The sequence below is a fragment of the Rhinolophus hipposideros genome (assembly GCF_964194185.1).
Source record: "Rhinolophus hipposideros genome assembly, chromosome: 14".
NCBI classification, from domain to species: Eukaryota; Metazoa; Chordata; class Mammalia; order Chiroptera; family Rhinolophidae; genus Rhinolophus; species Rhinolophus hipposideros.
The window spans coordinates 50,442,752-50,456,492 of NC_138060.1; the positions used below are offsets into that span (position 1 = coordinate 50,442,752).

At 47.5% G+C, this 13,741-nt stretch overlaps 1 protein-coding gene across 1 annotated transcript in view; it reads left to right on the top strand.

Moving 5' to 3' along the window:
• Positions 1–4,011: 4,011 nt before the first annotated feature.
• The window catches only part of TRIM71 (tripartite motif containing 71), a gene marked incomplete at both ends in the record, with an annotated part of 61,682 nt that continues 51,952 nt past the window's right edge, over positions 4,012–13,741 (top strand). Inside the window, one exon of the mRNA XM_081071882.1 lies at positions 4,012–4,875. Within this exon, the coding sequence (XP_080928008.1) occupies positions 4,012–4,875 (864 nt within the window). The remainder of the gene's footprint in view (positions 4,876–13,741) is intronic.

Consider the following 13,741-nt stretch of genomic DNA (forward strand, 5'->3'; position numbering starts at 1 on the left):
AGGCTGTGTGCTCCTCCCTTGCTAAGAAAGGGTGTTTATTAGCTAGGATGGCAATGAAAATTTTAATACTAGTTTATAGCAGGGGACTGTCTTTTACCTTTCATCTGGATATGTGGCTCTTGTTCCTCTCATGGATAAGCCTTATTAGAGTCTAATCCTAATTTGTTCTTTATCACTATACAATAGTTTAAAAACTCTTAACTGTATTTCTATACAATTAGGGTTAAATTAGTTGCTTTCAAGATTTCCCTCTTTCCTATCTATGGTAAATAAAGTCAATGGAAATTACGAATGTGCTAATTTAACAATTTACACTGCAGCCCTTTTTCCTGGCAATGTTCTGTCAATTCCTGGCAATTCTGTCAAGAAAGAAAAGGAAGCTATTGTATGAAGAGAAATCAAAACCTCCTCCCCCCCATTCTTTCTCTTTCTTTTTGGCTTATTCTGAACAATTGTCCCCAGGAAACTAACTCACCAACTGCTGTCAAGTTGATTCCTCTTTCTGGAGTTACAGCTTTCCTGCTCTGCTATGACGTCTCAGCTGACTTCTCATCTCTTCTCTGTATCCACTTGCAAGATATTTTAGAGTTACAGGATCAAGAGGACTGTTGAATTTCCCTCCTCCTCCATCATCCCCTTTTTTAAATAAACCTTTTTAGAGGCTGGTGGGTGGGGCCAACCAAGAGGGAGACAGCAGGTCTGGCCCATCGTTTTTCTGACCCTTTGGGGCCATTTTCCTTCTGGCAATTCTCTTCCCCCATCTGTTTTCCTTTTTTTTTTTTTTTTGAAAGGGGGGAAATTAAAAACAATCAAAGAAAGGAGAAGAAACAAACTCCCCAAATACATACACTATCTCTGGAGCAAGGCCAACGTGGTAGAAAATTCTATAGGAGTGTGTAGTCAGTTATGTGTGAGCCTATGCATGTTTATGTGGAAGAAACTAAGAAACTTGCATGGTAGCATGAGAAGCTCCTCTCTAAAGTATGTTTCTTTTTCATAGGCAAAAGAGCTGTTTTGTTTTTGCAATTTTATTGAGATGTAAATGTTTTGATTTTATTTGATAATAATTTTTGCACTCCTTACACGATTCAATGTTCACTGAGCCTGGATTGACTCCAGGTGCTGAGGAGAGCACTCCTGAGGGCACCTGAGGACTTGGGTGTTCCTAGTGGGGCTGCCAGGCCCTTCCTCCACCCGGAAGCTCTTCCCATCTCAGGACAGCACTTGGGCCCCACAATGGATTTGTCCCTTTAGGGAGGTGTTTCTGCAGCCTGGGACTTTCAGCACATTTGTCCAGGTGGGTTGATTTAAGGGCTTCCTCCAGGCTGATCTTTCCTTGGAAAATTCCCTGAATTCGGGTGAGCAAATCCAGAGGGGCTGGGGATGTTTATATAGTGGGTTTTTTTTTTTTTTCCATCTTTGGAACCCAGGCATGGTTATCCAGGTTGGACACCAAGTTGTTTTTAAAATTTTTATTGAAACATAATTTACACACAGCGACATCTGCAGATCTTAAATGTCAGAGTTACAAGTTTTGACAAATGCTGTCAAATATAGTTCTGTATGGGTACCCCAGAATTCCCTCATCCCTCCTCCCAGTCAATACACCCTCACCCCCAAGGGTAATTTTCCTATCCCCATAGCTTAGTTTTGCCTGTTCTAGAATTTCCTGTAAATGGAATCACATAGTATGGGCTCTTGTTTGGCTTCATTTTCCTAACGTGTTTTTGAGATTCATCCAGGTTGTTGTTGCCTGTACAAGCAGGACCGAAGATGTCACTAACAACTAACAACTTGATAGTGTTAAGACACGGACAATTGTTCCACTCGTTGGCCTCCAGACCAGATACCCTCTAATCCTGGTATGTGGCCCTCGCTGTTCTTCCAAGTCAGTCTCTTCCCAGCGCCAACCAAGTCCCTCTCCCAGAACCGCCCAGGCAGCCTGGGGCACCACCCAGATGGCCGCGGGGCCGTCACCGGGTAGCCTCCCCTGAACAGCTGCCCTCTGCCCCCCACCCCTCATTAAAACTCAAAAGGAAACCCTCAGAGATCAGAATTCAGATTCGTTGATTCCACACCTCCAACAGCACACAACCGCTTAAGGTTTTGGTGTCGATCACAGATATGGAGTCCTTAAGAAAACGTAATAAGAAAAAAAAAAGGTGGTGAAAAAACCCCGATCTCACGGGCAGTGGATATCAGTCTCTGTTGAACCACGACTCAGAATGAAATCTTTCCCTTTCTTTTCTTTTTTTAAATAAACGGAAGAGTCGCTCTCCGCTCCCAGCTCAGAAGGTTTCAAAGGTCGTCACACTGAAGCCCGGGGGCGTTCATCTCCCCAGCGGCCAGGAGCTGGGAGGAGGTTGGAGGGAGGAGGGAGGGAGTACACAAAAGCGAGCCGTGCCGAGAGGGCTAATGTTTCCTGTTTGCCTGGAACCCCCTCCCATGTGTCCCCTCCCCCAGCCCCCTCCCAGCACTCGGGCGGAAGTGAGTTTGCTCCTTTGGAGATTAAAAGGATTCCGAATTCCGATCAGTCCCAATAACCAGCGTACTGAGAGGAGGAGGAGGAGAAGAAGGAGGAAGAGGCGGCAAAGCAGAGAAAGAGGGGGCTCGCGCGCGCGTGCACGCACGCAGCCCGAATTGGGGGAGTTGTTCAAAACCCCAGGAGGCCAGGGCGTACGGCGCGAGCACAGCCCGGTAGGCGCAGCGCGGCCGGGACCACCCTAGTCTTGCAGGGCGCCTCGTTTCAGAAAGATGACGCGGGCGCGGGCCGGCGGCGTTGGCCACGCGGCTCCCGAGCTCACCGCGCTGGGTCGTTGCCGGTTCCACTGATTCCAGCGCGCCCCGGAGGAGGCTCGGTCTCCACGGCTCGGGATCGGAGGGGGGACCAAGGCGAGGGCGAAATGGCCCGATGACAAAGGAAATGTGATCCCCCTTCGCTGCCAAGGTTTCAGAGAGGACGGACGTGAGGAGGAGGAGGGGCGCGGGGCGCGCGCGGAGCTCGGATAGCATTGCACGACGGCTCGCGCGGAGCGGGCAGCGGGTACATCTAATATCTTCCTACCGATGAATAATTCAGGACGGCCTGCGGGGACCTGCGGCCCCGCGCTGCAGCGCCGCTAAACCGGAGGAGAAGGAGCGCGCGGGAGGCGCCCAGGCCCGGCGAGGCGGGGTCACGAGGGCCCTGGGCCGCGTGGGGCGCGCGTGCGTGTTAAGCGCCGGCTGCCGCGGCGGGGCCAGGCGGGCGCGCGGGAGACTCGAGGCGCGTGGGACGCGCGTGCGTACTACACGCGTGCGGCCGCGGCCGGGCTCCCACGAGCTGCAGCTGCCGCGGGGCCGACTGCCCTGCAGGGGAGCCCGCGCCCGGCCGTGCGCAAGCCCGAGCGCAGCACGCCGGGCCACCCAGGAGTCCCTGGCCGCCGCGTCATGCGGTGGGGCGGCCGACGTCGCGCGGGGGGACACGGGCTCGGCGTCGCGCCGCTCCCGCCTTTACTAGTTTGGGGAGCCTTTCTCTCCCAAGAAGAGACTAACTAAATTCGTTTAAAGAAAACCAACGCACCAAATACTCCTCGAACCAAATTCTGTTTCTCCCGCCGGGTCTGGGATTGCACAGCGGACTCTACTTTAGAGGACTTCCATCAGCGAGCAAGAAGCTAAGCTCCAGCTGCTCCAGGGAGTCCTCTGACCTCCCTGCCCCCGCTCGCCCCTCGCAAGTCGGGACTTGTTCCGGCGCTCCCGCTTGGGAAAGCACGCAGCCCCCACGTCCTCCGGGAAGAATCTGTGTCGCCTCTGGATAGTGGCATTTAATGCCCGCAGCGTCGGGGGTGGCAGCGCGCGGGCCGGACGCGGCGAGGCCAAGCGGGTCACGCTGCACTGGTGCCTGCTCCTGGATTGCAGGCCTAATAGATGCATTTTTTTGAGTGAGTCGGCGGCTCCCCCACCCACCTCGTCCGCGCTCTCCTCTCCTCCTCTTCCTCTCTGGTCTCCTCCCTCCTCTGGGCCTGGTTGCAAATGGCTTCGTTCCCTGAGAGCGACTTCCAGATCTGCCTGCTCTGCAAGGAGATGTGCGGCTCGCCGGCGCCACTCTCCTCCAACTCGTCTGCGTCGTCGTCGTCCTCGCAGACGTCCACGTCGTCGGGGGGCGGCGGCGGGGGCCCCGGGGCCGTGGCGCGCCGCCTGCACGTTCTGCCCTGCCTGCACGCCTTCTGCCGCCCGTGCCTCGAGGCGCACCGGCTGCCGGCGGCCGGTGGCGGCGCGCCGGGTGAGCCACTCAAACTGCGCTGCCCTGTGTGCGACCAGAAAGTAGTGCTGGCCGAGGCGGCGGGCATGGACGCGCTTCCCTCGTCCGCCTTCCTGCTTAGCAACCTGCTCGACGCCGTGGTGGCCACGGCGGACGAGCCGTCGCCCAAGAACGGGCGTGCCGGCGCCCAAGCGAGCGCGGCCGGCCACAGCAACCACCGGCACCACGCACACCACGCGCACCCGCGCGCGCCCGCCTCGGCGCCGCCGCTCCCGCAGGCGCCTCCGCCGCCCGCGCCTTCCCGTTCCGCTCCCGGCGGACCGGCTGCCTCCCCATCGGCGCTGCTGCTGCGCCGGCCTCACGGCTGCAGCTCCTGTGACGAGGGCAACGCCGCCTCGTCGCGCTGCCTCGACTGCCAGGAGCACCTGTGCGACAACTGCGTCCGCGCGCACCAGCGCGTGCGCCTCACCAAGGACCACTACATTGAGCGCGGCCCGCCGGGTCCCGCCGCCGCCGCCGCCGCCGCCGCCGCAGCCCAGCAGCTCGGACTCGGGCCGCCCTTCCCCGGCCCGCCCTTCTCCATCCTCTCTGTCTTCCCTGAGCGCCTCGGCTTCTGCCAGCACCACGACGACGAGGTGAGTGCGTGGCTTCTTCCGAGCGGGCTGCACCCGGGCGGGGATGGGGCGGCGCGTGTGTGTCCCCACCCGGGAATCTCCGGGGCGCTCGGGACCGGTCCCAAAGCGATGGGAGGTGTGGGAGTCTTTTCCTTTAGGAATATCTTGTTTTGGCTACATGGCGGTTGTTGCCAATAAGTACATCATGAGCTGAAGAAGTGTGTGTGTGTAACACCGGGCTTCTGTGTGCGTGCTGTGAGGGGCTCCCGAAGGGTGCCAAAATGTGGAGTCCCCCCTTTTCCTCATCTAATTGTCTGTGTGGCAAAACATGGCAACCGTTGTCTCCAGTTAGGCGTGAGGTCCAGGAGTTAGATGTGTGTGGTTGTGTAGACCTGTTCACCTTGTGCGAGGTTCCGTTCCCCTCCCATCCCCCACCCCTTGTTCCGGAGCTTTGAGGACACCTCTTCGTTGTGGGCTTTGATTTCTTCATTTGTTTGACAAAGCGTGCAAGCGGTTTTAAAGTTTTAAGTGAGACGCGAGACGGAAGTGTGTGTTTGTGTAGACGTGGTCTCCTCTGGACACACCAGAGGCCTCGCAACGTGCTGATGGGGCTCTCCTTTCGCTTATTATTTTTGTTTGTACAATTTGTAGGTTGTTGCTTGTAAGTAAGGCTTGAGCTAGGAAGAGATGGCTGGGTGGGTGGGTGGGGAGTGCGTGTGCCTGTGTAGACGTGGTTCCCACGTGCGTGGTTTGGAAGGAGGACTGTGTTTTTTGTTGGGACGCTGGTAATCGTCTCCGTGGGTCAGAGGCCATCTGTGGATCTTTGAGGGCCAAGGGGACCTCGGTCTTAAGCCCTTCTCTTCTCCGCGGTTCTGTTATGCACACTGTGTAAAACGCGTTTTTGCCTCTCTACCTCCCTTACTTGGAATTCGGCCTCAGGGGCCCGCAACTGCCCCTAGAGAAGCGGAATTGGGGGACCGTAAGGACTCCCACTTTTCTTGGAGAAAAAACGGACTCGGCTGCACGCAGCTTGAACCCGAGCGTGCGCAAAGTCCGAGGGCTGCATTGCAGCCATTGGTCTTGATTGTGCTGTTTTACTTGAATAAACCTGTTTGATTATTTTTCACACCGCGTGACACCCTTCATTCACCCGAACCCATTAGAGGAAAGGGCCGAGAATTTCAAGCGGTAGGCTCTGCAGAGAGGGTCGGTGACTGGTAACTAAGGCGATCTACCTGGAGACCCGTGAGGTTTGGTGTGTGTGATCGCTATAGACTTGGCGTTGGATGTAGAGCACGAGACAGCAGAGGCATTGAAATAAAAATCCTTGTGGGAGTTACTGCCTGCGAGTTGGAGTGGGCGTGCTGGTACCGAGCTAGGCAGAAGCTTGCACAGCGCAGTCTTTTCCATTCCTAACCTGTTATTTGGGTAGGAAGGCGGAGCTATTGCCTGATGGCCTGAAGCCGGCTTTCCTATTGGAAAAAAGTTGAAATTCTAATCTACTTGTGAGCGCCTCACTTTAAGTTTTCTTCTCTGTATGAAGCTAGGGGGCAGTTATTCTTTTCCTTGGTTTCTAAGCTTTGAATGGACTCACCTTTGCATTTTTTTCCACACTCCTGGGTTCTTTCATCACTTTTAGAAAAATGAGCTAAATACCAATCCGAATCCCAGCCGGGGATAGAAAGATGGAGCCAATTCACTTGACGATTAGGGTCAAATGGGGGGTTGAGGGGGTAGTGGGGGGAAGTGAAGGGGAGAGAGCTTGAATCTGCCAGTTTTCCTCCTAGGAGAGGGGTGTTGATTGAACCCTCCCTCCCAGCAGTTGGGTTTAAATGTCAGGTTTTATTTATATTCCCAGTTAAAGATCCACACACTGTTTATTTGGGCTAAAACAGTAGATGCTCACGGTTGCCAGACTTGTAAAAGGTTTATACACTTTTTAAATTATAAAAGCATTCAAATTGGGTGGGAGAGTGTAATGTGTTAAGTGAAGCTCCCCTCACTCTGGGAGGTACCTGGATGCCCTGAAAATTCACTTTTTAACATGTGCAAAGTTGTTTGGCAAAAACATAAAGATATTACCTTGTTAAACTAAATGCTCTTTAAAAACATGAAATTTGTTCAGTTTTGAGCAAAATTCGACTTCCCCGTTTTAGTTTTTCATTTAAGGAAAACTTGGAAATTAATGTTTAGACCTCTTTTTCCTGGATTTAGAATGCTAGATATTTTGAGTCTAAAGATGACAAACCTACGACTAGAGAACTAACCTGTGATACCAGGTCCACATGGATGAGTCCCACCCATGGCCTAAATTCTTCCTTTCCTTTCAAGGAAGTGATCGGTAACAGTTTTAAAATATCGTTAGGTTGAAAACCACAGCTTTTGATTGGAAAAAGCATGGAGGGCACTTTTGGAGGATGATGGTTTTTCTATTTGATTGTGACAGGACTGAATACCCAAATCCAGGTATTTGGCTATATATATATATATATATATATATATATATATATATATATATATATGTATATATGTACAACCTACCTCAACTTTTTGAAATGTGCTACTTTACTGAGTTGCCTCCCGTGACAATATGCTCCATTAAATAATTCAGGGCACTCTTGCCTGTGGTTGACTAATGCCACCTGACCTTGGGAAGGAGGTCCGACGCCTGGCTTTTCCCCTTTAATTTTAGGGAGGGGGCCTCTATCAGTTGGCCAAGAAAAGTGCGGGAGGCTTTTCTTAAGCATCACCCTCCCGCCGCCCCCCGTCGAAATGGCTCCTCTGGATTGGCAAGCTCACCCGGTGTTTTGAGCTCTTGGTTTATATATAAGAACTTTAAAATCTAAAAGGGGAAAAAATGAGGGTGTCCCACGAAAGGATAAGAATTGCTTGCTCCCACTCTCATATTGGGCCCATAAAAAAAGAGTTCGGGTTTTTCTCTAGTTGTGTGTGTCGATCGTCAGTCCGAAAGGCCTGCAGGCGCCGCGTGCCGGCGGCCATCCAGGCCGGAATCCCGGGCCAACGTCCCAGAACCGGGGATCGCTCGTAGGGCTCCCCGGAGAAGTGCGCCAAAGCAGCCCAGCTGTGGGAACGCGGCCGGATCGGTGGCCACTCCTCTCACCCCACGGACACCCGAAAAGGGTGTGCACGCGTTTAGGGGAAAAGGGGTAGAGAGTTAAGGGGTACTTGAGCAAGTTGCCCCGGCTACTCTCGAGTTGCCCTTTAATGTTGTATTGTTGGCACATTGGTTGTGAGCCCTTCTGCCTTGGAGGCGACACTGGAGCAGAAATCTCAGGGCCTCCATGGTGTTTAGTTAAAGGGCTGGGAGTCAGGATTCTGTAAATGGCGGGAAGCCGAGTGGGGTCTGAGCCTGGTCTGTCCCCAGGAAAGGCTCTCTCTCACTAGTGGTAGCGGACCGGCCAGGGTGACACAGTTGCCATCTTCAGCCAAGGGAAACTGTAGCCTGTCCCACGGAGGATGGCAATATTTCTAGTCAGGCAGGCCAGGGGTGGGATTTTCCTGTCTCCTGGATGGAAAAGGGGGTGCAGGTGTTGATTCGATTTATATTTGGTCCCTGCCTTGGGCTTTAAAAACAAACAAACAACGTCCTGGAAAGAAATTCTAGAATTCCAACCAGAGATGACCCTGAGTCATTCTAGACTTTGGGAACTATCTTTCCCCAAAAAACCACTCTCCAAAAATCAGCCTTAAACCTCTTTGCTGCCTAAAATAATTGTGGAATACATTTTTATGTATTATTTTGAATTAATCACCGAATGGGGATTGTACCAGTGTTGGCTTCCATATACATGTGTATTTATATATAATATATGTATTTTTTGTGCACTCACAGTATCTAAGCTTTTTCAGGCATGTATACATACATGTTTGATTTTAAACATGTATGGTGCTGTGGAAATTACAAAACTTATACCGAAAGACTTTTTTTTTTCTTTTGCAAGGCCAAGAGAAAAAAAGCGCATTCTAGCATTTCTACACCCATTTTCTATCTGCTGTATAGGACTTAGGTGGATATGTGTCTGCTTAAACACATGCATTTCACTCACCTATTCACCAGGAAACCACTTTCATAACTTGGAAAATAACTGGAGTCCAGTTCAGCAAGTAGATGTTTGTAGGTTGAAGTCTGTGGAATTAAGAAAAACGCTTGATGAAAATATATGGGAGATAAACGTTCATTATTAATTTCTTAATTCCTTCTCCTTGAATGTAATCTGGGGGTTTTCAAAAAGTCACGTTTGAGCTGAGGAATGTGCCTGGTCTTCTGTTAAAGTGCATAGAGATGGATTTTATCAGCATGGATCCTGGGGAAGTGGACCTTGGCTGGTTTGGCAAGCTTTTGCTGGGGAGGTTGGCTCGCGTCATAACCCGCGGCAGTAAAGTGTGTCAGTAATAGTTGAGCTGCCTACCGTGCTATCAACACTGGGGGACCTTTTGTGACTTTATCTTATTGAAAAGTAAACTACTCCTCGGGTTTTGAGGTCGCATAGACTGGGTCTATAGGATTTTTGTTTCCAATGCTAGAACTAAATATTTTGGAAATAATAAAGATACTTTAGGAAGAAAACGGGCACTTTCTCCCAGACTTCAGTTCTTCATTTGGTATTACTATGTTTTTTATGATTCAGATGTTTTCAAGTTAAGTAGTTGTACATAGAGTAAAGAAATCTTAGAAGTGTTTGAAGATTGGTACTCAGTTTTTTTCCCTTCCCTTTTTAGCTACTTATAAACTTTAGGATGCTAAAAGCAATATTAAAATATTGTTTCTTAAAGCATTCCTTAAAAAGGAAGCAACTTTTAATATGTAAAATTTTGAGTATAGCTATTAGCTTTTTGTTTTTATTATTAAAACTTTGCATATAGAAAGGGAGTTAGCTTTTGGGGAAGCTATAGATGAAGTGAAATGGTTTAAATGCTTTTGTTGAAGATAGTGGGCAGGAGAAAAAGGTTTATAAGTTTTCCTGGTTCAAGAAAAATTTTAACTTGATAATTTGATAATTCTACAGCTCTGAAATTTCACCTCCAATTTTTATTTCCTCTGGAGCTAACTTAAAAGTCACATGGTTTGCTTAATCTTGCCATTTCTCCATCCAGTTCCTCACACAGAGTAAGGTTTGTTTTAGGTGTATTTATTCTTAGTGAATAAAGGACCATTTTGGTGTCATTCTTCACACTTGAGCAAAAGGTTGAGACAAATTCCACCATGCAGGCGGTTTAAAAGTGGTGTTCCCTCCCCACCCCTCCATAACACTTACAAAGAGTTAAAGGAAAATCTTGGCTTACCAAGGCTGCTTTTGCCATCTCTTACTTTGGAAGAGAGCAAGAGAAAGATAATAAAAGAATTACAGTTGCCTAAAGGGAGTAAGCTGCCACCCTTTGCACTCCACTCTGTTCCCCCTTCTCTTGACCTTTCAAGCTTTGTAAGTTGCAAGAGGAAGCTTGATCCATCTTTCCTCTTCAGTTGATGTGACCTCATGCTGTTCAATACTAAATTATTCTTCTCCCTTTGAGGTTTTGTTTATACCTACAAACTGAGTTGACTGAAACCATATTGACTGTTTTGATTGACAAGACTGACTTGTTAACGGAAAAATTGGGAGGGGTGGGGGCTGAGCACTGGCAATTTACATCTAAAAATATTGACTTAAGCCTTATTCCAGTGTAATAATTCTTTCCTTCTTCAGATGCCATCTCTAGCTTCCTTCGTGTTTTAGATAGTTGGCTTACAATTGCCTCAGAAGGTTGGGTGGAATGAAATGGGGGGAGGGAAGACCCGCTACTCCTGGGTCTCTATCTCCCACTCAAACTCAACTGAGATTTTTGGGAACTCCATATTTAATCCGTCTTAATGTAGATTTTCTACTAACCTTACCTGAGTGTCAATTCCCACCAAGTGATGTGTTTTTTTTGTTTGTTTTTTTTTCCCTGTAGTGAATATGTGTAATGTTCCCAGTTTAATGATCAGTAGGCACCATGCCCTAAGGAAGTGGTAATCTTTAGTGGTCAAGTTATTGCTTTCACTAATATATTAGCAAAATGAAGTTGTAAATTTGGGAAGAGGAAGCTTGGTCATGAATAAGGGGATAATTCTCAATTGTGAGTGTGTACCTGGACAGTCTCCTGCAGGCTGGCACATTCTGTCAACATGAATGGAATGCAAATGAATAGTGTACACTACGTGAAAAGAATTAAGTGGGTCAAGGTTAGTTACGTAGACTGAGGGCATCCTCTTAATTGCTTCGACACCCTGTGAATTTTGAGGGCCCCCTGAGTTGTGTTTGGAGCCTGAGAGGTAAGGAACCCCTGGGAATGAGAGAGGAACCTGTCACGTGTTCCTAAACACATGTCAACAACTGTATCCTTTAGTTGTTACTTCTGGAAAGCTTGGCCACATTTGCAGTTAAAAATGTTTTTCTGGAAATGCAGTTGGGTTCTGACTCATTGGGATAATTATAAAAAGGCTTATTGTGTTAAAAAATGTGCACACTTAGGTTTTGCTGCCGAATATGAAGATATGACTACTTCAGCGCAGGTTTTAAAAATGAGAATTGTGAATTGGTGGCATCAGCAGTCATAATTATGTCGTTTAGACCACATCTGTAAATTATGGTCCGCCTGCCTCTTTGAGATCAATGTCAGAGGGAGATAATTTCTCTCCTACGATCATTTATAGACTTGTAAACTGAAAATTCACACAGAACATGTGTGGTTAAGTGTTGAGATAGAAAAGTGGATATGGTAAAGAAAGTTTTAGTAGTAGCTGGAAAAAGATTTTTGTTATGTTCGTTATTAAAGGTGTCCATAGTTCTTGCTCTGCCTCAGTGTTCTCGTCTGTGAAATGATATACTTCTCAATGTTGTAAGGATTAGAGATAATACATAGATTGTGACAGAACAGTGTCCCACAATAGGAGGCAGTGGTAAAGGTTTGTAATATTAGAGTATTGAAACAGACCTCCCTTCCCCTCCCTTTTCCCCCCAAAAGGGGTGTTGGAGAAGGAAAACTAAGTTTTTGGTATTTGGGTTTTTTTTAAGAAAACTAATTTTCAAAGTTAGAATTTGTGGCAGTTTACCATTATGTGAACGGAAAGATACGCAGTGACTCTTTCAGGTGATGCAAGGTGTACTGGAGAAAAATGCATAAAACTTGTTTCACGTTAGAAAAACTGGGACTTCATCTTTAACTTTTGGTGTAGACCATTTTACGGTTATAGGGCTCCCCAAGCCTAGGAGAGAAGATGGGTGTAAGTGGATCAATACCTTCAGCCTAATTTTTTTTAAAGATGGAAGTCCAGTTTACATTTGATATGATGTATTTGAGAACCAGTAATCTTTGAAACCATGATATTTATTTCTTTTGGGAGGATGGGGAACTGTGGCATTTCAAAGAAACGGATCAACTTGCTAAAGGGAACAGTCTGATTTCAGGGACTGAAATATTGTATAAGCTTTAATTTCATGGTATTGTCAGGTGTGTGTGTGTGTGTGTGTGTGTGTGTGTGTGTGTGTGTGTTGGAGGAATCTAAAGAGGAAACGTAAATACAGGAAAGGCCTTAAATCACCATAGAAAAGAACTGCTTTACAAGCTGGTGATGGTCAAATGCCTTGTTGATCAGAAACTCTAGTCCACTTCTATTTTTCGCATTGCTCTTTCTTCACAATATGTAGCAAATTTCTGTTTTTGAAACTAGTCCTTAAATATCTGACATTTGATATTAAGTTTATTGCTTAAATCGTTAGCTTCTTGTGTTTTATTTTCTTATTTTTGATCTTTTTTAAGTTGTTAAGGAGAAAAGTCATAAATGGGCCATGGTCTCTTGGCAGAAATTAGTGTGACAGTCATTACTGTGTCATTGGAAAATTAACCTTAAGTGTTGTCAGAACATAATTTAGCAAGGAAGAGGCCTTGAGTTTTCATTATTCTCTTTTAAATTACAACTAAGTCTCATCGGAGGAGATCTCTACAATGTCAGGAGTGACAAGGATGCTTCCCCTGCCAATCAACTTATAACACAGGCACACATTCTATTCTGGATCTCAGGCAATGGAGGCCACTTCCTGCCCCTCCCCCCACTGCTTTCCCTTCAGAGCAAGTCCTTTAGCATTAGTGGGTAGGGGCTCTTATACTAGATTTGGCTTCGGTTGATGTTAGTGGATTTAAGGACTAGTTCCAGAAAGAGTTTTGCTCGATTGTCAATTCTCAGCAGTGATTGATGCAAGTTGGGTTTGACCCGGAGAAGACGCTCATTGGTGCTGCCTTTTTTATTCCTTTGCCAGGAATAAAAGGATTAGTTTTCAAGCAAAAAAATGAATGCCCTTGTAAATATTAGGCTCTGCTGTCCTTTCGCATTATGTATATGGACAGAGGAATTTGGGGGATGAAAGGAGGAACAGTAAATTGGAAAATGCGTGTAGCTTCTCGGTATGAGGACAAGAGCACGAGCTTTAGAGTACAAAGACCTGGGTTTAAGGCCCAGTGTTTCCCTGAAGTAGCTGTGACCTGGGACACATCATTTAACCTCTTGATCTCTATGACTTTTTAGATGGGAGTGATAGGAATGGTTATTATGTTTTTAGAGACTTATCTGTGAGGAGAGCTGTAATTTACAGCTTTGAAGGAATCAGAAAAATCCATGTTTTAATAGTAGAGGTGTACATTAACTGTAAATATCTTGAAAAAATTTGGCTTCAACTTTTCCTGCAAGTTGCTGCCAAACGGGTAAAATTTCTTTTTCATGAAATTAAATATGCTGGTTATCTTTCTTAACTATTTCCTGGTGGCTGGCCAAGTGATATTTGATGCCATGAAATAATTTGGGCCATTCCTCATTGCTGACAGGATTTGATGCGTTAAGATTTGTCATCAA